Below are 25518 nucleotides of genomic sequence, written 5' to 3' on the forward strand. Positions count from 1 at the left end.
ACTGGAAAAAATTTAACAGGGACTAAATTAATGGGGTTTTGTTTTTGTATTGTTTTTTTACACATTATGTGAATACAAATTGATGCAGTTCTACAAGAAAAAAGAAATAGGATTGCAAGTCAAATAGAGAAGTCCCCAATAGTGTATTAGCTCAGATTTTATTACTGATAATCATGAAGGTTTAGAATGGCTATTAGAAAAAGACAGGATTCTACGAAAAGCCATCAAATAGAAAACGAAAACAAGATATTTTTCAGTTTTACTTTGCCATTAGCAAGTATATATATTTTAAATATAAAGAAGATCTACAGTCCATAGTAAACTGGAAAAGGCATCAGGAATGTGAAATTGCCCCACACTAAAACCATATTTACTAGAAAGTCAACCAAGGTAAACTGGGATTTGACTGCAAAAATTGTTTCTTTGCTTTTTAATTCTTGTATCATTTCAGTAACTTTGTAAAAGCAGAAATAAACCGACATTTACCCAAACACTATTGAAGGAAGACTAAAAAAGAGCATCAGAAATCTACTAGGACCTTTTGCAGAAAGCACAAACTGAAATTTAATTTATCAGTTGATATAGCTTTCTGAGACTTAAAGTATTTTGATATAATAGTAGAGCATAAAAAACTCTACATGTACTTAAGAACATGAATTCATCCATAAAATTGCAGTCAGCACTCCTCATGTCCTATAAGTAATTCAAATGAATATATAAACCAAATTGTTTCTTCACCACTTTTTTCCCCTCTGAAATTAATTTTACTATTGTTCCTACAGGAAACTCACTGTAAATAATGAGAAAACTTATTTCTTGTCAAATGACTTAGCTGAATCTTGACAGACTTAAAATACTGTAGTTGTAAATACAAAATGGTATATTCTTAGATCTGTGATAAGTCACCAGTTCATTTAAGTCTCATTTTAGGATGGGGAAAAAGCCCCAGAAGATAAAGATCACGTAGCTTTTAATTAAAATAAAGATACCGTCCAGACTTAAATATCCTGATTTATGTGGGAGAAAAAATCCCAAACCAACTACTACTCCAGAGTTACTACCTAATTAAAAAGACATTAATGAACTCAAGAAAACTTCATCAGCACATGTCACACTACCTTCAGGAAAACCTTAATATTTTAGAAAAATAATCAAGTTTGAGCTGTCAAATAATCAGCTAGTGTACCACAGAGGGCATTTTTAAGAATAAACTGATATGGTTTTAAAGATGGAATTTTAAACTGAAATGTTAACTGACTTCTAGCAATAGTGTTAAACACTCAGTACAATGAAAGCCAGTTTTCCCTATAGAAAAAGCTCTTTATATAATGACTTGATACCTTACCTCTAGGTCACAGCTGTATTCCGTGCCATCCAGAAGCATCACCTTACACTGCACAGTTTTGATTTTCTTTGGAGACTTCTGAGGAATGTTATCTATTTTAATTTCAGCTGTCTGCACTTCTTTTGTCTCCCTTTTTTCTTTTTCTTCTTTTTCTTCCTTTTTCTCTGCAACTTCCTCTACTTCTGTTTCTTTACCATCTTCTTTGGAAGGCTATAAAAATACAGTTAAACTCAGGACAGAGGATATTTTTAACCGGTTCATTCCTTTTATAAGCTACTAATAAATAAGAGAGCAACCATTTGTTATAGTTATGCACATACTGGAAACACAATAACCAGCATAACCATTAACATCTTCTTTTAGGGATCAGATATTCTTGCTCTCAAACCAGAGAAGGCGCCTTTTTTTCCCTTTCCTTGAAATGATGATTGTTTTTTTTTTTTAGTATGAAGTTATTGCCTTTCCTCCAAAGAGAAACAAATTTATTAAGAAGATCCAGGAATTATACTAAACTAAACCCCAGTGCTTATGAGAGCCAAGTGATACAGAATCACAGAATGGTTGAGGTTGGAAGGGATCTCTTGAGATCTAGTCCCAAGTCCCCCTAGGGCCACACAGAGCAATTTGTCCAGGACCATATCCAGTTGTGTTTTGGATATTTTCATAGGGGAAGACTCCACAGTATATCTGATCAACCTGTTTCAATGTCTGACTCACCCCTTTACCACCCTGGGAGGCCTATAATCTGCACCACCACCACCACCTGGCTACATTCCTTGCCAAGGAAAGGTCCTATCACCATCAGAGTAAAAAAGATTTTCTTGTTATTTGAAATGTAATTTCATGGGTTTAATTTGGGTTCCTTGCCTTTTGTCATCTAACTGTATTCCACTGAGAAGGGTCTGGCTTCTCTGCACTCCTTCCATTCAGGTATTAATACACACTGATTAGATTCCCCTTGCTCCTTCTCTTCCCCAGGCTGACCAGAGTCAACTGTCTCAGCCCCTCCTGATAAAAAACACTCTCAATGTGCCTTCACCATCCTAGAATATAAAGTTTGAATGTTAAGAACTGACATGCAACTTGACAAAAAGCAGGACTAGAACCTAGCAACTGGAATTTTTTCTGAGCCTAACAAAGCATTACATGAATTACATAATCCATTAATCAGGTTGTATTAAAATTACTCCAAAGTATCTATGAGCCTCCCCTACACATACCTGTATTTCAGCACTACTGATGGAGCGCTTTTCTTTGTCATCTGCTTTAGCATTCTGCTGGTTTTCAGCTGCTTCTTCCAAGCTCTTTCTTGGCTGAGCCACCCCCTCTAGTGCCTGGCTTTCACTTTCTTCAACTACTTGCTCTTCCCCTGTGGTCTTTTTCTTGGGCTCATCTTTGGGCTCTGCCAAGGTGTATGACTTCTGTTTCTTAAGCCAAGGGGGAAGGAAACGAGAAATACCCTTGCTTTCAGGTGAAGGTTTTTCCTTCTTCTGGCTACTTGGACTGCTTTGGCTAGTTGGTGCTGGATCAGAAGAATCTTGAGCTTCTCCAGAGAATGTTTCCCTGGACTTTTGATCTCCTGGAGTCTCTGATGCTTCTTCAGGCTTGTCCTTGGCTTTGTCTGCTCCCAACTGCTCAGAATCTTTCTTTACTTCAGTCTCTGAACCAACTTCAGTTGTCATTATCACAACTGACACTAAAAGAAGCAACAATAAAAATAGTTTTGTTACATAGCATCACTACTTTTATTGACTAATCATTTGCAGTAATTTGTAGTAATTCATAAACTCCTATATATTATTAAACTTACTAGGGTTAAAGAAATACTTCTCAAATTTTGAGTTCACAAGACCAGTGAGCTACAACTTAGTGCTCTGCAGATAAAACAATGTACGGTTTCCGTCTCATTGATAAAATTTTGTGTGCTCACTGAAAGGCATTTGTTTTTTATTATAAACAACTTCTAATTATTGGCCAAGTTATTGGCCAATATTATTTCAGAAGTAATTTTAATTCTCTTTCTACTGAGCTCTTTGACAGCTACAGAAAATGAATTTTCAGAAGAGCACCCACCTTCTCTAGTAAAACTGGTAGATACAACCCCCCTACTGTTTGGCGACACCAACTTAAAATAAATTGGAAGTGAAATAGCAAGATTACCAAAGAATATGATAAAAGGAAGGTGAGCATGATGGTGAGTAAAAATTGGCAAATTATAAATCAGTGATATTGTTGAAATTACTAATAATGCTGGAGAGCATACATTTTTAATTAAGACTGGGTTCTTAATAAGAAGTTCATGCCAATCAACATAAAATCATATACAACTCTTATACTCTCATCACTTCTGCTTACTTTCCTTCAGTGAAATTAAAGAGAAATCATAATACTCTAACAACAGGATATGCAATAATAACCTTTCCACTTACTATTACTGGTATTTATTGAAAAAATATTAACTAAAATAAGAAAATGTTATCTGTGTGGCACTATATTGTGCTGCATTGCTTTAAAAATATAGTAGAACTATTTTTTTCCAATATATTGAAGTGAGCCAACAAAGATAAGCATACAAGGGACCAACAAAAATTTAAAATGGTTAGATTTCATTATTCGTCACTGGTATTTATTTACAATCTTCTGAAAACAATTAAATTGATGGTCTGTTTTTCTGGCCTAAAGTTTAGCAGGTTAGTTACAATCACATTTATATATTTTTAACATGGGAACCTTATCCATTATGATTATCTTCACTGCATGCTATTAGAGGCAGGAGGCTCTTAGGTTCAGGACTCTTGCTGAACTCAACTGCTCCCACCCTTGCCCAAGAACAGCCAAGAAGGTTATCTGGCTTAGGCTTGATGCAATTAACTTGCACAGCCCCTTTAAACTGCACTTGAAGCCAATTGAGAACTAGTTTAGATCACAAGGCAGCAGCACCACTTTGCCACCAAGTTTCCAAAGCACATCCATAGGCAGTCAGAAGTGGTTAAACTAAACCATTCCCTAACATGAAAAAATGAAAAAAGGAAGCTAATAGAGACCTAAATTTACAAGAGAAGCCATTCTGGCCAAAGAGGTGAGCAATACTGAGCCAAAGAGAATACCATCTTGACAGTTATCTTACTAAGAAGCCTAGACATAGGAGCCTTGAACTATCTACAGGAAAATTCACATTAAGCATCCTGAGCCCAAAGTAGCTGCATGGTGTGTGTGGGATTTTTGTTCATTATTTAACACTTCATTATCTAAAATCAAAGCATTCCCCAATGGGGAATTAAATTAAAAGTTAGTACCTTTACTGCTACACTAGAGACTTCTGAATACATTTCAAGCTTGAATATTACAGTTATGCAGCCATTTCTACCACTTTTTAAAAAACCCTTCAAGTATCAATACTACTAACAAAGCTTGTTGTGATAGAGTATGAAACACGTAAGTACTATTTATCTCAGAAGTAATTGGCCTCTGAAAGGCAGGTTTCCACCTCACCGTTGAGATTTTGTTATTTAAAGCCATATATTAGTATACTAGCTTTCAAGCTGCTACTAATTAAATTATATTTTGCTATTACATTTGTATCTTACACAGAAATGCCTGTTTTTTTTTCAAATGGAATGGTATCTTATTAACATAAAAATGTAAAACTTCATTATCAAAATAAAAAATGAACAATATCTAGAAAACCAAACTCAGCTTTCCCTGAGAAAAACTGAAAGTCCTGCTGATCAGAAAGTACCAATCCACACTGCTTAATAAATTCATAAGGGAGGTTTCATAATTAACAGAGATGGTGATTTTTTTTTCATACCTCTCTAAGAAAGAACCAATTTTTTCTCAGAAAGTAGCTAAAACAATTTTATAACACTTGATATACAAATCTTCAAAGAAGTTATAGGGAAGCCACTATATTTCCTGCACTTGTTTTACTTTTCAAAATATGCAGAAATGCATGAAACACATGTACAAACTAATAAAAAAATCATTATACGCCACTCTCAAAATTAATATCACAATTTGATTATACAATTGAAAATGAGACATTTCCAGAAAATTCCTTAGAACAAAGCAAAATAAGTCACCCTGTAAACACATCCCTATGATATTGTTCTAACAATAAAAGAAACTGAGGATACCAAGTCACACATCTTAACAGATTAAATTTAGACAGAATAGCAGTGGGTGGTACAAACTTCCTCAGTGTGAAAGAAGAAAGTTTTTGCATCTCCAAGTGCCCCGGTTTTCATAATCATAGTTACCAGGAGAACTTGGCTTTACACTGCAGAAGCAAGGGAAACTTGTTACAGCCCCTGTCTGAAGAGATCTGTCCATGTTCACTTAATGCCTTTATTTGATGCACACAGCAGGAGGGATTTCTTTCATGAGATCAATTTCCTATAAGCTTGTAACTTCAGTGCTTTTTGGGGCAGGGAGAGGAGAGGGAAAGAAGAGGAACAGACAAGAGAACCCTACAAAAGGAAGCACATATCTCTGCTGAGCCTGTATATTTCTTTATACTCCCAGCAGTCTGAATTAACTGCGAAGAAATGGATGAGTTAACTAAACAAGGGTACTCACCAAGAGTGTAAGTAATAGTATTCCTAAACACCTACCTTCTCTACCACATTAGCTTGATACATTTCTTTTTTCCAGAGTTCCATGTTGTTACAAATATTAGCTATCCCTTGAGAAACACAGAATATGTGTTACACTCCCTATCTCAAAGCTCTGCCAGATCCTCCAGTTTTGTAGTTCACAGAAAAAACAAGAGATTCAGAGGGACAAAACACTGGAGGCTCTGCCATCAGTCGACTGCAGATTTTAAAGCCTCAGGTGTTACCTTCACTACAGTCAAGCAATCAAGAAACCAGGTTTTCTCAAAGTGGCTTTTTCCTGATTCCCTCCTGTCTTGGTATGGAAGACCTCACATGATCTCACACGGCTCTGGCCTAACAGCCAACAGTGTGCCAGAAAGCAAATGGAAACAAGCAACAGCATTTGTCTCAAGTTATATTGGGAAGAAATAAATCAGATTGAAAATTTAGAATTTCCAACTTCAACTGTATGTTTTCTTGCTTTCCTGTCTTCAAGTAAACTCTCATTTATTCTTACTACTATAGCATGAGCACACTACATATTTTTGACCCTATCATCTTTTGTATGTTCTGTAACAACTGTAGCAGGATAGGGTTCTCCTTCTCTCACCTTTTTTGTATTGCAAGGTAACATTAAATCTGTGCTTCATTTGAATGAAGAAGAAGAATGACAACATTGCAGAGAATAACAACACTGCAGCAAGAGTAGACTAAAGAGAAGGAATTTTGGAGTGATGCTCAAATAAAGGATTACCATGTCTGAACTAGAAAGAAAAATCTTAGATATTGCAATTGCCATTCAGCCTATGGACATTAAACCACAGTGGTAACAGCTGTATCTTTTGTAACCCTCCAGAAAACTTGGCTCATGCCGACTGAATGACAACCTACACTGTAAGGATGAAGGTGGGGGTGGGATGGCAAAAAGTGCTGTAAAACACTTCACGGCTTCTGATGAGAAGGTGAGTTTGTTAAAACAGATTGCACTTTTACAGGAAGCAGATGATCTGCCCCATTTATAACTCCACCAGCTTCCCCAAGCAAGGATGCTGACCAGGAAGCAACTGAAGACAACAGATATTCTCACTCCCCTCCATTCACCCCTTCCTCTATTTATTACACAGAGAAGAAACAGTACTGGCCGGAGTTCACAGCTGAAAGCAGAAAGGGATGCTACACTCTTTCCTTACACTCTCTGGGATGTAGATTGGTCAGCTGGTTGAAAACTTGCTTCCAGTTTCTAGCATAAATTCTTGAAATGTAATTTTATGACCAAAAGGATTCCTGCCACCATAGATAAACTAGAAACAAGACACAGCATGAAGTTTAAAAAATTAAAAAAAAAAAAAGAGAGGAAAAGAAAGTAATATAGCTTAAAGACAATATTAAAACCAGCTGCAGTGAACTGAAGTATTCTTTGGTGATGCATACTTTAATTCGCTGCTTCTGTTAGAGCATTTCTTATTTATCAGCACAGAGGAACAAATTCAGATCTTTTTCCATACATTTCTGGATCTCATTTTACTTATTTTCTAAGTATATAAAAGTAGAAAATGCAATCCTAAACTTGTTTCTTTTTTTTTTCAGTTTGTCACTGAAATTCATAGCAAACTCAAGAAATAAAAATCGCTTTGATAGTTGCATCTCCATCAGTCTACTAGGATTCACAGAGAAACCATCATATCATGGAAGCAAAAGGAAAAAAAATCAACCTACGTCTACAGAAATAAATTACAGCTCAGTGCACTAAAAGCCAATGTGTGTCTGTGCAAGTCATGTAATTTTCTGGACACCATAGTATTAATAATTTATTTTTTAAATCACTAACTTCATAAATATTCCAAATATCTATTTCACATCGGCTACACATAAAAAAAATCCAGAAAGATATCAAAGAAAACTTCTAACATCTCAAAAATATACATGAAAATCTGAAACAAGGTCAGGTGTATTTCAGCTGCCTAAAACAAAGCAAAAAAAAGCTCCCAAATGAAGTTGTTTATTTCTTGTCATGTTATTGATCTGAAGGCAGCAGAAGCCTGATCTGCATTTCACAGTTGGTTAGGACACATCATTCATGCTTGCTGCTTTCAACACTTAGGACTGGTTGATATAAAAGCTATAAAGTAAGTTCAGGAACAGGATTTAGATTGCAAAAGAATCTGGCTTAAAAACTAGGTAAGATCTGAGGAAGCTGGTACTACAACCAGATTTTTTCAAAAACATAAATCAGTTATTTTCTGTAGAGTACAGTAATTTATACTTCAAATTTGGCTGAAAGTACTAAATAACTTTATTTTGGATTTCTGCAGACTTTAAGACTTGTATTTTATCACTGGTTCACAAGAAAACTCATAGTATACCATGATTCTGTGTAGCATCGTTTTGCTGAAGGTGACAATATAACCTATACACGTTCTATTAGCAGACAAAGCAAAAACTAAATCTAGTGTCTCCTTTTAGTCATTATTTAAATAGATTACTACAACTGAAAATTCACAGAATCACAGAATCCCTAGGTTGGAAGAGACATCCAAGACCATCAAGTCCAATCCATGCCCTAACACCTCAACTAAACCATGGCACTGAGTGCCATATTCAGTCTGTTTTTAAACACATCCAGGGATGGTGACTCCACCACCTCCCTGGCCAGACCATTCCAGTACTTCATCACCCTTTCCCTAAAAACTTCTTCCTAATATCCAACTTGTATTTCCCTTGGCACAGCTTCAGACTGTGTCCTCTCATTCTGTCAGTTCCTGCCTGGAGAAAGAGACCGACCCCACCTGACCACAGCCACCTTTCAGGGAGTTGTAGAGAGTGATGAGGTCACCTCTGAGTCTCCTTTTCTCCAGGCTAAACAACCCCAGCTCCCTCAGCCGTTCCTCACAGGGTTTGTGTTCCAGGCCCCTCACCAGCCTCGTTGCCTCCTCTGGACACGCTCAAGGGTCTCAATGTCCTTCCCAAACTGAGGGCCCAGAACTGGACACAGCACTCCAGGTGTGGCCTCACCAGTGCCCAGTGCAGGGGGAGAATGACCTCCCTGCTCCTGCTGGCCACACCATTCCTGACACAGGCCAGGGGCCATTGGCCTTCTTGGCCCCCAGGGCACTCTGCTGGCTCATGTCCAGCTGCTGTCACCAGCACCCCCAGGTCCCTTTCTGCCTGGGCACTGTCCAGCCACACCATCCCCAGCCTGTGACATTGCAGGGGGTTATTGTGGCCAAAATGCAGGACTCAGCACTTGGACCTATGAAACTTCATCCCAATGGATTCCATCCATCCACCCAACAGTTCCAGGTCTCTCTGCAGAGCCCTCCTACCTTCCAACAGATCAGCACATGCTCCCAGCTTAGTGTCATCTGCAAATTTACTAATGAAAGACTCAATACCCTCATCCATGTCATCAATAAAAATATTGAACAGACCTGGCCCCAGCACAGACCCCTGAGGGACACCACTGGTGCCCAGCCCCCAGCTGGATGCAGCACCATTCACCACCACTCCCTGGGCCCGGCCATCCAGCCAGTTCCTAACCCAGCCCAGAGTGCTCCTGTCCAAGCCTGGGCTGCAGCTTTTCCAGGGAATGCTGAGGGAGACAATGTCAAAGGTCTTGCTGAAGTCCAAACAGACAACATCCACAGCCCTTCCCACATCCACCAGGCAGGTCACTGGTCATAAAAGGATCAGGTTGGTCAAACATCACCTACCCCTCCTAAACCCATGCTGGCTGGGTCTGATCCCCTGGCCATCCTGTGTGTGCTGTGTGATGACACTCAGTGTAAACTGCTCCATTACTTTACCAGGTACTGAGGTCAGATTAACTGGTCTATAATTACCAGGATCCTCCTTCCCACCCTTTTTGTGAATGGGTGTCACATTGGCCAGCTTCCAGTCATCTGGAACCTCCCCAGTGAGCCAGGACTCTTGGTAAATGATGGAGAGTGGCTTTACAAGCTCCTCTGCCAGCTCCCTCATCCCCTTGGGATAGATGCCATCTGGTCCCATGGATTTATGAATATCCAAGTGGCTCAGCAGTTCTCTGACTGCCTCCTCCTGGATAGCAGGGGGACCATTCTGCTCCCTGACACCATCAACCAACCTAGAGGACAGTTGTTCTGAAGGCAAGTTGTTTTCCCACTAAAGACTGAGGCAAAGAAGGCATTGAGCACTTCTGCCTTCTCCTCATCTGCAGTTACTAAGTTCCCTCCTGCATCCAGTAGAGAACAAAGGCTGGTCTTACTTTTCCTTTTGCCATTAATATATTTGTAAAAACATTTATTATCCTTAACAGAAGTAGCCATTTTAAGTTCAAACTGAGCTTTGGCCTCGCTCATTTTTTTCCTACATCCTCTAGCAACCCCCTTAAATACTTCCTGAGAGACCTGACCCTCCTTCCAAAGATGACCCATCCTCTTTTCATTCCTAATTTCCTCCAACACCTCCTTGCCCATCCAGGCTGGACGTTTACCTTGTCAACTTGCCTTTTGGCACACAGGGACAGTCTGTTCCTGTGCCCTCGAGATCTGTTTTGAAGCATGGCCACCTTTCCTGAACTCCCCTGTTTTTAAGAGCTGCTTCCCAAGGAACTCTCTGAATAAGTCTCCTAAACAGCCAAAGTCCGCCCTCCACAAGTCCAGTGTAAAATTGTTATTGGTGTTCCTCTTGATTTCATCAAATATTGAGAACTATGATTTCATGATCACTGTGGCCCAAGTGGCCTCCAACCACCACATCTCCCACCAGCCCATCTCTATTTGCAAACAACAGGTCTAACATAGTCCCTCCCCTGGTGGGCTCACCCACCAGCTGTGACAAAAAGCTGTCCTCCACACACTAAGAACTCCCTGGATGGTCTCTTTTCTGCTGCATTAAGTTCCCAACAGATGTCTGGCAGGTTAAAGTCACCTACAAGAACAACGGCTGGTGATCCTGAAACATTCTCCAGCTGCTTATAGAATAAGTTGTCCATCTCCTCTTCCTGGTTGTGTGGACGATAACAGACTCCCAGCGGGATTTCAGCCTTGTCTGCCTTCCCCTTAGGTCTTACCCACAGGCATTCAACTTCATCATCATTAGTTTCAATACCTATGGCATCAAAAGCCTCCCTAATATAAAGGGCCACCCCTCCACCTCTTCCCCTTTCCTGTCTCTTCTGAAGAGCTTGTAGCCATCCAGTGCAGTGCTCCATCTATGTGAGTCATCCCACCACGTTTCCATGATGGTGACTGTATCACAGCTTTGCTGTTATACTATGACCTCCAGCTCTTCTTGTCTGTTACCCATGCTGCATGCATTGATGTACATGCACCTCAGCTGGGCTACTGATTTCACCTCTCAGGCTTTCCACCCTTGGGCCTGCTTCTAGACAGCCCAGCTGTATCCCCTTCCCCTTTCAAACCTAGTTTAAAGTCCTCTTGCAAGATATGGAGTGCTCTGAACACCAAGGAATAAATTATACTAAACAATGAAGTTCTCAATTTTAAGATAGTTAAGAGAGCAAAGACATCTATAAAGTTGGCTTAGATCAATCTGCAACATTTACACCACACAGTTGGCTTAGATCAATCTGCAACATTTACATCATCCCAATTAAACATTGTTCTGCAGTCATATATCAACCCAAACACACCCCAGTTCTCCCACAGGAACATGTATTCTTCTCTGGATGTATAAATACACAGAAGTGTTTATAAATACAAACATACTTTGAAAGCAGAATCTAATAATTTGGATTCTAAGCATATTCCTAAAACAAAATAGATCATACAAAAGTCAAAGATCAAGTTGAGCAAGCTAGTGAGTATGACAAAAAAGCTACAACAGAAAAAGCAGAGGAACTGGGTACATGTTTTATACATATAAAATCCAATTACCTGTTTTTAAATTATTAATCAAAGAGATCTCTAGCAATTGAATCTGAACCTACGCCTTTACACATTGAACATGACAAAGACTGTTCCAGTCTGCTCCTTCCCCAAAGAACACTGTCCACAAAAATCAAGGTTAACAGCAGAGGCTGAAGAGACAGACTGCAGACTCAGCTTTTCAGTGAGTCTCTGTAGTAGCCACAGGGCAGAATCCTGTCAGAGTCCATTGGTTTCTCAGGCTGCAACAAGACCACCAGAGCTGGGGCCTGGACAGATCTCTCACTGTCATGGCTCTTCACTGCAGGCTTAGAAGGTAACACATTGAAAACCAGACTACCAAGAACAATCCTACACCATATATAGCCCAAAAAAACCCATATTCTTTCTTTTAAAGCTTCACAGTTCATGGAAGAAGCTTATGCAGTGATTCAGGTGAGTAGACAACCAAATCTGTATTGATTCAGACTTGAGTCTTTATAATAATATCTCCAAGTAAAATAATTTCCCAAATGTAAGCTCATAAAAGAATTGCCCTTTCTCGTCATGACTGTGCTTAGGCTTCCTCCTAAACTGGGAGCTTATTCTCAAGGAGGTAACCAGGTGAGCAAACTGACATTGCCAGTCTGTGTATTGGTCAGCAGATGGTGCCATAATAGTTCTGAAAGTCAGTAGCACATTTCAAAGGTCAAATTTTAAACAGCAACAACACTCCAATTTCAAGTGTAATTCCCAGTTTACAACAAGTGATGGAATGCTTTCATAGAATTATTAACATAACCTATTTTAAAAAATACAACTTCAGAGCCAGACAGTGCATCATGACTCCATGACAGCATAAATTAGTTACATGTGTACATGAACACATATGTGTCCAAATACATACACATATTGAAGCTTGTCTCCAAGAGTAGAAATGAAAAACAATGGTGTCCTCCCAAAGAATCTCATGCCTATCAAATCTAGTTGCCAGGGAATTACAGTCATGTCACAGTGACTAGCAGCCCCTGAGCCAATAGAAACTGTACTTATAAGCATCCTTTCATCTAGATAATGAAATCACTATTAAAAATAACAGGTATTTTATTAGCCTTCACGTTTATATCCATGTCATCATACACTTGATAACATGCAAACGTAATATTTCCCTTCCAAACATGTTCTTGTCCTTATTTAAATATTGAAGTTTCTAGAACTCATTTTTATACTGTGAGAAAATTATTGTAGTTGTGTAACCATTCATTGCAATGCACAGAACACAGACAACTCATCATAAAAGCACTGTCAAGTTCCCTCATCGGCTGGTGAGAATTTATAAAGTAGTTCTGAAACAACAACGTAAGACAAGTACTGGTGTAATTCTGAAGACTGCTGTGAAGACAAAGAAAAAAAATCAAGGCTACAGACAGCAAAGTGAATGTGACAAAAAATTAAAGTTTAGTCGGAAGTAAAGTTTAGATAGAATATTTTCACAATAAAACTATTGGGCTGACAAATTTCTGTAAAGCAACTCTGGGGAAGTCACCTCAACTCTTTGTTACCTCAACTCTAGACTTCTTTGTTTGGAAAATTACTATTTCTCAAAATCCTTTTTCCTGTTAAAGCAGCACAACACATACTTATCACCCAAGTGCCTCAGCTTTTCATAAAACACCTGCTGGAGGCCATCTCCATTTTGCCTGGTAAATAACTTGGTTACTGAAATCCATATACTACTTTAAAGGTTTAGTTTTAATGGATAAGTCAGTTGAAGGAAAACTCCAGAAAGGAAAGATAATACTACAAGACACAAAAACCAGTGAGAATTCTTTAAAAGCTATTTTGTTAAAATTTATCTCCTGACACTATGCAGCAGTCTAAAAATGTGTAATAAAACATAGAAAATGATGTTGGAAAGTGCTGTTTCCCAAACTAGATGAAATTCACTGAATACTGCATTATCTTTGTAACAGCAGCCGTAGAACATGTAAAATTGAACCCCAAGGCTTTCAAGAAAATCAGAACATAAATATCACACGTAGCCAAGCTGCAATGCCCATATTGGAAATCGAGGTCACATTTCAGCAAATATACATCCTGCAGCTCTCTTGGTGCAATCTCTGCCATACCCAGAAATAACAGAAATCTGTTCCTTCTGTATTTTCAATCTACAAATATGCTGCTATATCAAGGCAAAAAATAAGTCTCAAACAGCAAATCAATTTGAATCAAGAACTTTGTCTTTGCCAGAGTACATATACACAAATAAAATCTGTTTGTCAAGATAGCTTCATGCTCTTCCCCAGCGCTGAAAAAAATGTTGTAATCTGATGAGAATCCAACAGTCATTTTGAAAAGCTGTATTGAACAAGTGACCCCACCCAGGCCCTGACACTGCTAGAGAAGTACATGCTCAAGTGGAAAAACGGGATTTAGTTCCAAATTCATTCCAGCAGACAGAAAATGAACATGGGTCAAGAGACAGCTCTGTTTTCCTGTTATCTGTCCAACAAACTAAGAACAACACAGATTTTGAGAAAAATCTCTGCCCTGTTTTTAAAATCAACTTTGCAAGTTTACAGTGGGTTTTGGCTGCTCACATTAAACCCTCATGATAACCACAATTTTAAAAGATTAAAACCAGCAGTAAGTATTCATTTGTTCCAAGCAATGCTGTCCCTCTGATCTCCATTCCTATCCTTCCCACTCTATCCCACCTTGCCAAGTGGCTGGTTCTATGACAGTCATACAATTCCACCGAAGCACAGGCAAACATTTAAATTTTTCCAGTTCTTAATAAAGAAGCTGTGGGGGGGTGGGGGTGGACAGTGACAACCCCATTTGGGTTCTGTAAATTATTTGCCTTGTTCTGATTTGGAGATGATTGAATTGTAGATGCCACAATAAAAAAATTCCATTTCCAGCTATCTTTCTATTTATAACGTATTGGCAAGATTAAAAACATCACATTCTCTCTTGCATGCAGTATGCTTACAAGGCACTCACAATAACATAGTTAATCAAAACACTTGCCAACTTGCTGAAAAATAATGTACTAGTACCTGAGAATTTTTTGTACTGCACACTGGAGGGCCCCAGCATAATTAAGTTCCTGAATGGTGGAATTCTAGATGCACATCATTGTTTTGACAAGTATCCATTTCCTCTTCAGTGGAAGTCATATAGAGAATTATTACCCTCTCACATGTTCAGGAAGTGTACAACAGCATGCAAAAAGAGAAATCTCTCCAACACCAGGATTCAATGTCAGGACCAAAAAAAAAAGAGAAGCAACTAGTCTGTGCTTTCAGTAGTGAGAGACCAATACACACATTTAAAAGTAATTTTAATAAGCAGATGCAACCATTAAATTTTTTTCACAAGCACATCAAGGCTGAATGTCATACAGATGTGGACACTACTGAGATCACATTCAAAATGCCTGCTAGCTTTTTCTTTCAGCTCGTCCAACTTAGGAACCATAGCCAAAACACAACTGACAAATGCATTAAGACAGTTTGCTCTGGCAAAACAAGACCAGAGTTCAATCAACAAATGTTTATAAAGCTTTAGGGTCTAAACATAACCACAAAAGTGACTTCTTTGGCAGCAACATCAGTTCTATATTTCCACTTTAAAGGGCATTTCATTTTTCCTATTGCCAAATATAAGCACCACAGAGGGCACAGTTCTCTTAGGCAAGCCACTTGAACACTAATGGTAGATGCTTGCCATTACTGAGGGAAACAGAAAAAGTGACAATAATATTATAAAGCCTTTTATGCAGGTGACAGGAGAATCATCTCCTGCCACTATTCTTTTTTTAGTGTCTTCCTGAATCAGGATTCAAGTTGTGATACAGAAATTTGATACGGCTATGCTTTCCACCAATAATAAATTCAGTTTCAAATACTTGATTAAATGACATCCCTGCCAACTCATCTTAAACAAGCTTAGTCCAAATTTTCAGTAAGCGCAATGTCTCAAGGTATATGGTTAAGTATTTTTGGACTTCTGCTGGAAAGCTGCAGCTGTGTCTTTGCCGGCTAAGTTGTTACCAGTACGTGAATCATCTGCTGAAGAATGTGGAGAGCTTGATGCTCATGCAAGAAAGCAAACCCAGGCTATTAATTGTATAACAATTTACAAAAAAATATCCCAAACCAAACCAAAAACAACTACCACAAATTAAAAGTACAACAGTTAAAACCAGGATAATTCTCACTTCCTGCTGCAATGAATAAAAGCTATCCAATATTCCCCAAACCTCAGAGGTTAGCCACCTGAAAGGGTGTTTTGGTACTTTAGTTTTTATGTTTGCAGCTAGCACAAGCTAACTGAGTCTTTCATGTGCTACTGGAACAGAAATATTCCCTTGAAAGAGCAGGGCCAATTTGCTCAGTGTTTCCCACCTACTCAAAATAATTATAATGCACGTCAAATGATATATGTAAAGCACAACACTGTAAACTATTACCTACATTTGTTTGCTGAATAGATAAGTACTGAAACTAGAGATAACACTGCTCTTCTAAAATGTATGGATCTATTGCTCCTGTGGGAGTTCGCTCTGATAATCCCAAGCAACAAAAAGCAGTAGAGATGCCTCTTAGCTGAGCAAATAAAACTGGCAGCCAAAATTTCATCACTCCCTTGGGCTCTTCTGAATGCTGGTATTTGATTAGAAGAGTGAAAACATGAGCAACTTTATAAAAGTTTTCCACTTTTCATGGCAGTGGCTTCACAACTAACAACACAGCAATATCTATGGGCAAGACAAAGTGAAAGGAGCTTAGTTCATTTCTGAATCTAGATGTCAGAAACAAGTTTAACGAAGAAAAAAGGCAAAAGACAATGCTAATAATGCTGGTTTTGTCCCTGGACTTCAGCACTTAATATGTTTATTAGTCATCTAAGTGCTTTAGCTGTTTTGTGCTTTTTGGAAGGACATTCCCAGCATAAAAGAGTGTAATATAAAACAGATAACAGGATATGAATGAAAGACCCAAGGGAGTAACTATTTAAACAAAGTTTTCTTTGGAGAGTTAGGGAATGGCAATAGATAACGAAGATTTAAAAGAATAATTCATTTGTGAACACCAAGAACAAGGTGGGGAGGATTATTTAGAACTGTCCTGTAGACAAGGAAGAAAGAATGTTGTCCTGCCAAACCACAAATAAAATTACACTTCCATATAAATATAAGAATATACATCACAAACTGCAGTTCACCAAAGCAGCCTCACCCATTGCAGAAAAGCTTTTTAATGATCACATACAAATGGGGATGGTGTGTTGTCACAGTAAGCTTTCAGGCCAAGTAGAGGCATTATTCTGCCTTCTTGGGCTGTACTTTCAGTGTTATTCCATACATGCAGAAAAGTTTCAAAACTCTGAAACAGACCAAATCAAACATAGCTCCAAGATGACTGTAATTTATCATCTTACAATTTTATTAACACAAACACATACAGCATGATATTATGAACTCTGCACTGAAAAGCCTTTGAGTGACACACCCAATCTGCATTGGCTTATGGGTTTCTTGCTTGCTTTTGGGCTCATCATTTTACATGCTGACTGAAGAAATGCTTGAAAGCATATTTACCCAGCTGTTCTCTATGGGTATGCTCCTTACACATTTAATGTTAAATCCAAAATCATATTTGGGCTCACAGTCATTGACTTCCCTTGTCCTATGTAGATTTTTAAATCCCTAAGTACTTTAAAATATAAAGCACTGAGAAGATGAAAATTGGTGAAGTGCACAGACAAACTAAGTTTTGTTGTTTTTGTTGTTTTTTTTTTTTTTTTACCATGGTATACTGGTTAACAACTGGGGTTTTTGGCAAGACCATACTCCTGTGTGTGGAAGCAGTAGAGAGCACATGTCAACCAAAAGGACAAGAGTCACAGCCCTGTTTAAAATGGCATCACATACTTTCACAAATCAGGAATACTTGATTAGTTCTCAAAGATCAAACGTCAGAGATCAAGAACTGGAGCTCTGGTCTGGATGAGGTCTGAGGTGTGCTAGTCTCAGAATTCTGTCTAAGCATAAGAACCTCAACAAAACTGTGTGAAAATTTCTAGCACTTAGAAAATATATCTGGCTGGGAGAAATACATCCATGTGACAGACCTGAGTTTTGGGAGAGAGTATGAATACCATAAAAATTAACATTTAATAAATTTACTAAAAAGTGGATACAAAAACTCACTAAAAGGAAGGATTGATGCTATAGCTCTCAACTCTTTCCCACTCTTTCCTTTATAAAGACAGAAATGGGTAAAAGCAATCTAGCAATGAAAAAGTAGTCACCACTGGAGAGAAAGTCAAGAGTAAAGAAAAAAAATGGGGTGGGGGAAGGAAGGAAAAAACAGGAAACAGACACTGAAGACAAAACAGGAAAGAAGGTCATGATTTGTCTAACAGCCAAAAAGCTACAGTGAGGCCAAAGAGGGGGCAGGGTGGGAAGACACCAGAATTCCAGTACTGGTGAAGCTATATCATAGATGCTACTGGTCAGCCCACAAGATCTCCAAGCGCTGGTCCTTCAAGTGCTTGTCTGCAGGAGATCCAGCATCTATATGCACATCACTTTTAAGGCTCTTCCTGAGTAGCTTCTTCACTTTTGTACATGTATTTTGTGACAAGTCTCAAGACTTGCTCCTCTGTTGTAAGATTTAAACAAAAGTACTCCTTCCTTTGCACTCGTAATTATTTTTGTATTTATTTTTAAGCAGCAACTGGTTGCTTTGGATTGCCTAATGAATTAAGTGAAAAGTTGTACTTCCTGGAAAAACTGTGTTACCGTATCTCCAAATCCATAAAATCACAGAAATCTGATTACTTCCCTTCTGTTTTTCTGGCTTATCTACATATCCTTAAGTTCCATTCAATGTCAAGATTAGAGGCACGCTGCTGCAACGATGCAACTATATATTTGGTTCATCATTCAACTTTCTTACTCAGAAAGAGTAAGCTTCTTTCTGGTTTAAAAACAGATCATAAATTATATCTCATTTAACTTCTGTTGAAGAGCTCCAAGACCAAACACCTGTGTAAAGTATAAATCTGAAGCTTTGCAGCAGTTATAAAATTGACCCATCTAAAGAAGTATTTCTGATTTGAGCAAAAAATAATTTTAGAGGTAGACAAACTTGAGCACTATGAGGAGAAAGTGATATACAAGAAATGCCCACTACGATAGTAGTAGAACCAAAACAAAAAATTCTCAAGGCCAGTGTTCTTAAACACTGACATCAAGTACTTCTAATTGTTCCAGATAAGGAGACAAATTCATAGCCTTTCACTTATTTTCAGTTGAAACTCAGAGGTCACTTCTCTCCAAAAATATGGTGGTGATGGTCCACAGGGGAAGTTTAGTCTTCCTTAGACAAAAGCCATCTTCCTAACTGCACATGAAAGAGAAAAAGTGGAGACAAGACTTTTTGATCTATTTACATTATGAAGTTGTCTAAACAAGCACAAAAATTGCATTACATGTAGTGTTAGAACTGGTTTAAATGGGAGTTACAAAACCTACAAAAAGTTATGGAATGGGCTTTTTTTACTTCTTAAAATTATAAACAAGAAGTATTCCCAGATTAATTTCTACTGAAAACTAATCACAGAAGCTAAAATTTGTGCACATCAAGAGATACAACATTTTCATGTTGAATATTCCAAGCTAATTCATGCTGTATGAAAATCTGAAGTCCAATTCAAGTCTGGAGGAAACAGATAACATTAACTATACATTCCAATTCAATAGAACTAGATTTCACCACATTTATGTACAAAATGAACCAAATCCTCATCAGGTGAAGAATTCTGTGTTGGCAGATTCCGCCTATGAGGTACTGCTGTCATCACATGATTCCCTGAAACTTCATTAATCACCATGACCACATTTGCACAGAAACAATTCAATACTTGAAGCAAAATGAATATGCAGTCTTCTTCCCACACAGAGTAACTGCAGCATTTCTCATGCCAATTAAAACAATGTTTCATTGTCCTCTTCAACAAAGGAGAATGAATTTTAGACTGCACATGTCTACAGAATACAGTAACACTTGAGATAAAAATTTTAAATATTAAACTTACTGGAAAAGGGAAATAGAGAATGAAGCTGAAGACACTCCTTTTAAGATAGACAGATAAGTAATACAGCATATTTGGTGTGACTTCCAAGTAGAAGTTTAAAATTGTTTAAGAAAAATTGGTTTTGTCCCACAAAGATTACATGAAATATACAAAATATTATACAATACTTCACATAAAATGGCAAGTATGCTAAACTATCCAAAAATATTTAAACAAAATTATTTATGTAATTCTTATTCTGAAAATGTATTACCAGCTTGTGTTACTCAAAGCCAAAATGAATATTTAAGCCTTTTAAATATATTTATAGTCATACAATCAAGAGACGTTTGGATGAAAACAGTGAAGAAAGAACTATGTTGGAGCACATGGTTCCATAATCCTGTAATGGGAAACAGATCCCTTAAAATTGCCAAGACGTAGCAACAAGGCTGTTTTCAGATACAATGTGTGGGCTTCAGCATTTGTAACATGCTGAAACCCTTCTTACTTCATATTAGTTTCACATATAACCATCTCTTTCATCCTCTTTTCTCCCTCCCCTCTAGTACCTTCACTTAATCTTACTTGCTTTTTTTAGAATCTTCCTGATTATCAATTAAGTACTATGTCTTCCACTCTTAATTCCATCACTATTGCTAGAAAGCCAGGGTGCCGAACTGTGTCAAGAGACTGGCTTACATCCAGATAGTTTAGTGCCTCACCTGAACAAAAATATTATAAACAATTTAATATGCAAACTGGATTTTTCTTTCAAATCTTATCCACAGAAGAACAAGAACAATAAGCTGTTCACAAAATTAGGTGAAGCTCCTTATTTGCCAACTGATCAAAACAAAAAAATATTTCAAATGCAGTACTTAAAAGCCATTCAAGTAATGGCAAATTAACCCACAGGCAAATACATCATATGAATGAAACGGCCTTAGAAATAAAGAATGCTTTTCTGCATCAAATTTTTTAATGAAAACCATACTATTATCTAATATTATCTAGTATCGGGATTTTCCTTCAGCCCAAAGCAACTGGAAATGAGTTCAGCCAACACACCACAAAGATATCCTGGGAGGTTGAAGATATTCAGTTTTTCTTCTTCTCTGCAACATAACATACATTCCAGTGAGCGTTTTCAACATCCCAAATAATTGGGGAAGTAACAGAAATATTCTTTAAACCAAGCAGTAATAAAATCTGAGAATGTTATAAACCACCAGATTTTTCTGCTCACATCTCCCAAAGTATCTTGTTCTGAAAAGCATGGATTGATCATGTTTTCGATCCATAGCCCATGAAGACCTTTGCGTTCCCTAACTGAAGGGATTACAGGTATCAAAAACGAACACCAGACTTCCTTTCATATGGAATCTCTTCCAGAAGAGCCTCTGAGTAACGGAGATGAAAGTGGCAGACCTAAATAGTTCTGATTCTGCCTGACAAAAACTGCAAGGCAAAGCCAGCATAGAAGAAAAGGATTGTATGCTCTGTTGACGTTGTCAGCGACCTCCTTTAAACTGTCATGGCAGGGATGAATAGCCTAAATCACCAATCCATTTTATGACTGCTCAATCTGAGCCAGGGTTTAAGCGCATGCTGTGCTGCACAGCCTACGTTAATCTCAGTACATGTTAAGATATACGGAGAGCTGCAATCTGCCCGGTAGACAAAGAATAGCCCTCATCTTCCCTTTAAAGGAGGACTGTGTTTATTTAAGGAGTACATTTTCCAGTTCAAAGAATAAAGTTTTAGCAAAAACATATATTCTTCATTATTCAACTTGGAGCAGGTTTTATTGCTTGCAGACCTCCTGCAAAGGTGGCAGAAACATCCCAGTCTTTTTATTCTCTCGAGTTTGACCATGACACTACTCTGAGAATTGGCTCTAACTAATCCCTAGTAATCCTTTGGTATATGAAAATAAATACATCCTTGAGTAAATGAAAATAAACCCAGCAGGAACAAAAATCAATTATCAAAAGAAAAACTGTAAGAGGGAAAGATGCCATTTGTCTTTTCATTAATTCCTAGCATTACGGGCCTGCCGAAAAAGAATACTGAAGTTTCTTGGAAGCTGTGCAATATTTCTTCTACTTAGTGTTTAATCCCTTCAGGAAACACAGCAAGAATAAAAGGAATGCAAACAAATTTTAAGCAGCTCTGTTACAGCAAGTTTTTCTTCTTCTAGCTCTGAGCACTTTGAGAATGATCCAAGAAAAGTTTTTAACATTTAAAAACTGAGTTCATGAAAAAGGCTAACATTTATAAGACTTTAAGAGGAAAAAAAAAATAGGCTGTTTTGTAAAGAAATTTGTGTTGCTGTGTTTTACAAATTCTTTTAGGCTGCTTTAATTATAGATGCTCAAACAGATCTGACAACTAGTTTGAAAATGTTAAAAACTTCAAGTTCATTAGTGAAGGGACTGCAATACTTCATAAAGCCACTTTCTAAAGACATTTCAAGCTTTTATTTGAGACATCAGTGAAGTTCTTCTGAAGTATTCAGTTTACTCTTTCATAAATAAATGGAGAGTTTTTTCTGAAAAGAGTAACAAGATTCCTAAGTTCTGTATATGGCAAAGCAACAAAAGCCCTCAAGGTTAAATGCTAACTTTTAGCAATGTTCTAAACAGAGCTAGAACTAGCCATGTACTGAAACAGAAGTTATATTTCATAAACAACTAGAACAGGTATCCCACTGTGTTACATATTCTACTCTTAAATCAGTTGCCCTGTAGACAGTATTCATTGACCCAGTCCATAAATAAGGGGGTGAAAAACCTTTTATGTCAAAAGGTCAGCACAGTCTGCAGAAGGGCATTATTTCTGAGCATTTCTGAATTCACGGGTTGTACTGATTTGATGATAAAACTATCTATCTATCTTAAAGAATACATCCTCTGATTTCAATTGGTTGGCAGTACTTACTGCTCTGCCAGAGTGCATATGCCTGAACGCAGGGATTTTCGGGATTTTTCTCAAAAAACCTCTATTCCTTTTTGTTCAGTAGTTGTTAAAATGGATTTATTTCAGCAGTAATGTAATCTATTATTTGGCATTGCTGTTGTGATACTCAATTACATGTATGGTTGATCCATACGGTCACTTACTGTATACGAAGCAGCAAGGCCTTTTACCTATTCCCTAACCTCTTGTACACCTACCAGAAAATTCCAATGGTTCTTTACAGCTCTGCCATGGCACTAACAGTCTGTCACTCTATTTTGAAGAGTAAGAAGATGTATCATAAGGTTTTCCAGGGGTGGTAGAAACTCACTGTGCACTAGTTTAATAGTACAAATATATCCAACTGATGTTTCAGCTATCCCTCCTTTGAATTTAAGTTTGGTGTTCCAATATCTATATTTACATCAATTCTTAACAGGCAGCATTTAATTCCCAAACAAAACTACATACAGCTTAAGACAGAAGATGCTATATCACAAATCACAGTGGTATTCTGGACACATCAGCACATAAACTTGTTGTTAGATTGGTAACTACTAGCGAGTATCAGTTCTTAACATACTTCTGCTGATCTAACCATATCACAAAAAATGGTGCTGATGAAAAACATTTCTTATCCAACATATTTCCCTTTTTAAAATCACAAATCGCTAGAAAATGTATGTTCCCGTAGCTGCTTTTCTCCAGTCTCTCAAAGCAGCAAGTACGTGTCTGCATGCACCCAAACTACTTCAGCAACTAACAGCAGTTAAACAGGAATAACTAAAACTCAGTGTACTGGTTTGGCACATACACATTACATTTTGGGGCTGGTACCCCAAGCTGCAGCATTTTTGGTACCTCATCCAATTCACTTAACTACATTAACAGTAGCTGCAGTCCCATTTTTGACCCTAAGGCAAGCACATTCTGAAAACATACAAAAAAAAGAGTGTAGACAAAGCCATTGTAAAGAAAGTCTGTCAAATTTCATTTCCCTTATTAAACTCTATTCCTTACCCTTGTGAAACTACAAAGACATAATCAGCGAGCAGGCAAAAGACTAATTCTAGGCAGAAGTAAGAGTATTTTTTGACTGAAATCTTGACTCAAAGGTGGTCTTAGTGAGCCAGGAAATTTATTTCCAGTATGAACAAGAAGCATGACTACTATATAAATAACACACCCTCCCTAGCTTTAACCTAGATATCACCAGTGCCAAAAAAGATACAGCAAGTTCTAACCCCTACAGAATATATTACCAAATCTCCATACTGTTCTAACCCAAACTTTAACAGAACAAGGCTCTTGTACTGACTCCAGCACAGCCCTACTACACAAGGCTGGCAGCCTCTCTGCTCCAAGTACTTTGCTGGAGTGCCACACAACCCCCATTTCTCAGAACATCAGAAAGGCAAGATGCTGGGCAGCACAGATCAAAAGACCTCAAGAAGTTTAAGGTGATAAATAGAAATTCTTAATGAAGTATCTAAATATGCTTGACCTACCAAATATTCTGTATCACATTACTTATGAATAAAATCGATAAGAGTAAGGAAAGCATGTTGTAAGCACACACTTATTATGCTCACTTGTTTGTTGTAATGCAAAAGCTACAACACCTTTCAGAGTTCTACCACTGGATGAGGAAATCTGAACTACATAGTAACACGGCCATGGAAAGAAATTGTAAACAATTTAATCGAGAAAATCTGATGTACAAATGAATGGCTATAAATTTCTGGACTAACTATATTAAATACAAGTGGTTTGGGTTTCTTTCATACAACAAACAATATTTTTGGGACCAGTTTTCCTAAATGAACAGGATTAACAAACCAAATGGTACTTGCAAGGTCTTGAAATAACTGTCATTTGTTTTCAATTCTTGAGGACCCAGGAGACTTACTCTGAGTCCTTAGTATCTAACAATTCAAACCTAACACTTACCAAAACTCAAAGTAGGACTTCATCAGTTTACATTGCTGCCATAGTGCTCACCATCTCCTTTTTGCACCACTTTAATCTCTCAGAATAGGAACACAGAAACCCAATGTCCTTTCTCTGCTGCTTTGAAGAGACAATTCTCTTTTTAACCACTCAAAGAATGTGTTCTGCACTCTATCATAATTTAATCACTGTCAGTTGTAACAGCCTATTGTGAAAAATAATCCACTCATTTATTTTATCATCAGTGCACTCAAGCATGGTCAATTTACAAGCAACATAGTCACATGCATCAGCCACGAGAGATCCATTACAGTGCTGCCAGAAAGTTTGTGAACAAACAAATTGCTTTCCTCTGATTATCCATAGGATCAATCTAAAAGTCTCATTCTTTCATCACCCTAGTCTCACAGGAGAAGCAAAATAAAGCCTTGAAGCAATAGTGCTAGTATTTACCTCAAAATATGCTCACACAGCAGGCTAATTAAAACTTTGAATTTTAGTATTAAATTACACTAATAAAATCTCATCCAAATAAGGTGCTTATGGAAGAAAACAATTTCAATCCCATCATAGCTCACATCTGACAGAATCAGCTCTTTGTGCTGACCAAAAGAACAGCTGCCATTTAAAGTGCAGGAGCTGTAGAAAGAATGCTGAAAGGCTTGGGAGCTACCAGGCTGTAGGACAATCAGGGGTTCCCAAATAGCAGCCAGAGCAATACACCTGCATG

The 25518-nt window shown here is 37.8% G+C and overlaps 1 protein-coding gene across 12 annotated transcripts in view; it reads right to left on the minus strand.

Annotated features, from left to right (window-relative positions):
* The window catches only part of EPB41L2 (erythrocyte membrane protein band 4.1 like 2), a 107018-nt gene that overhangs the window by 54880 nt on the left and 26620 nt on the right, over positions 1-25518 (minus strand). For all 12 annotated transcript variants that reach the window (XM_058834140.1, XM_058834131.1, XM_058834139.1 and 9 more), the window contains 2 exons: positions 2566-3041; positions 1346-1555 (listed from right to left, as the gene is read on the minus strand). In XM_058834140.1, the coding sequence (XP_058690123.1) occupies positions 1346-1555; positions 2566-3027 (672 nt within the window). In that variant the 5' untranslated portion in view covers positions 3028-3041. The remainder of the gene's footprint in view (positions 1-1345; positions 1556-2565; positions 3042-25518) is intronic.

Source organism: Poecile atricapillus, chromosome 3, assembly GCF_030490865.1.
Source record: "Poecile atricapillus isolate bPoeAtr1 chromosome 3, bPoeAtr1.hap1, whole genome shotgun sequence".
NCBI lineage: Eukaryota > Metazoa > Chordata > Aves > Passeriformes > Paridae > Poecile > Poecile atricapillus.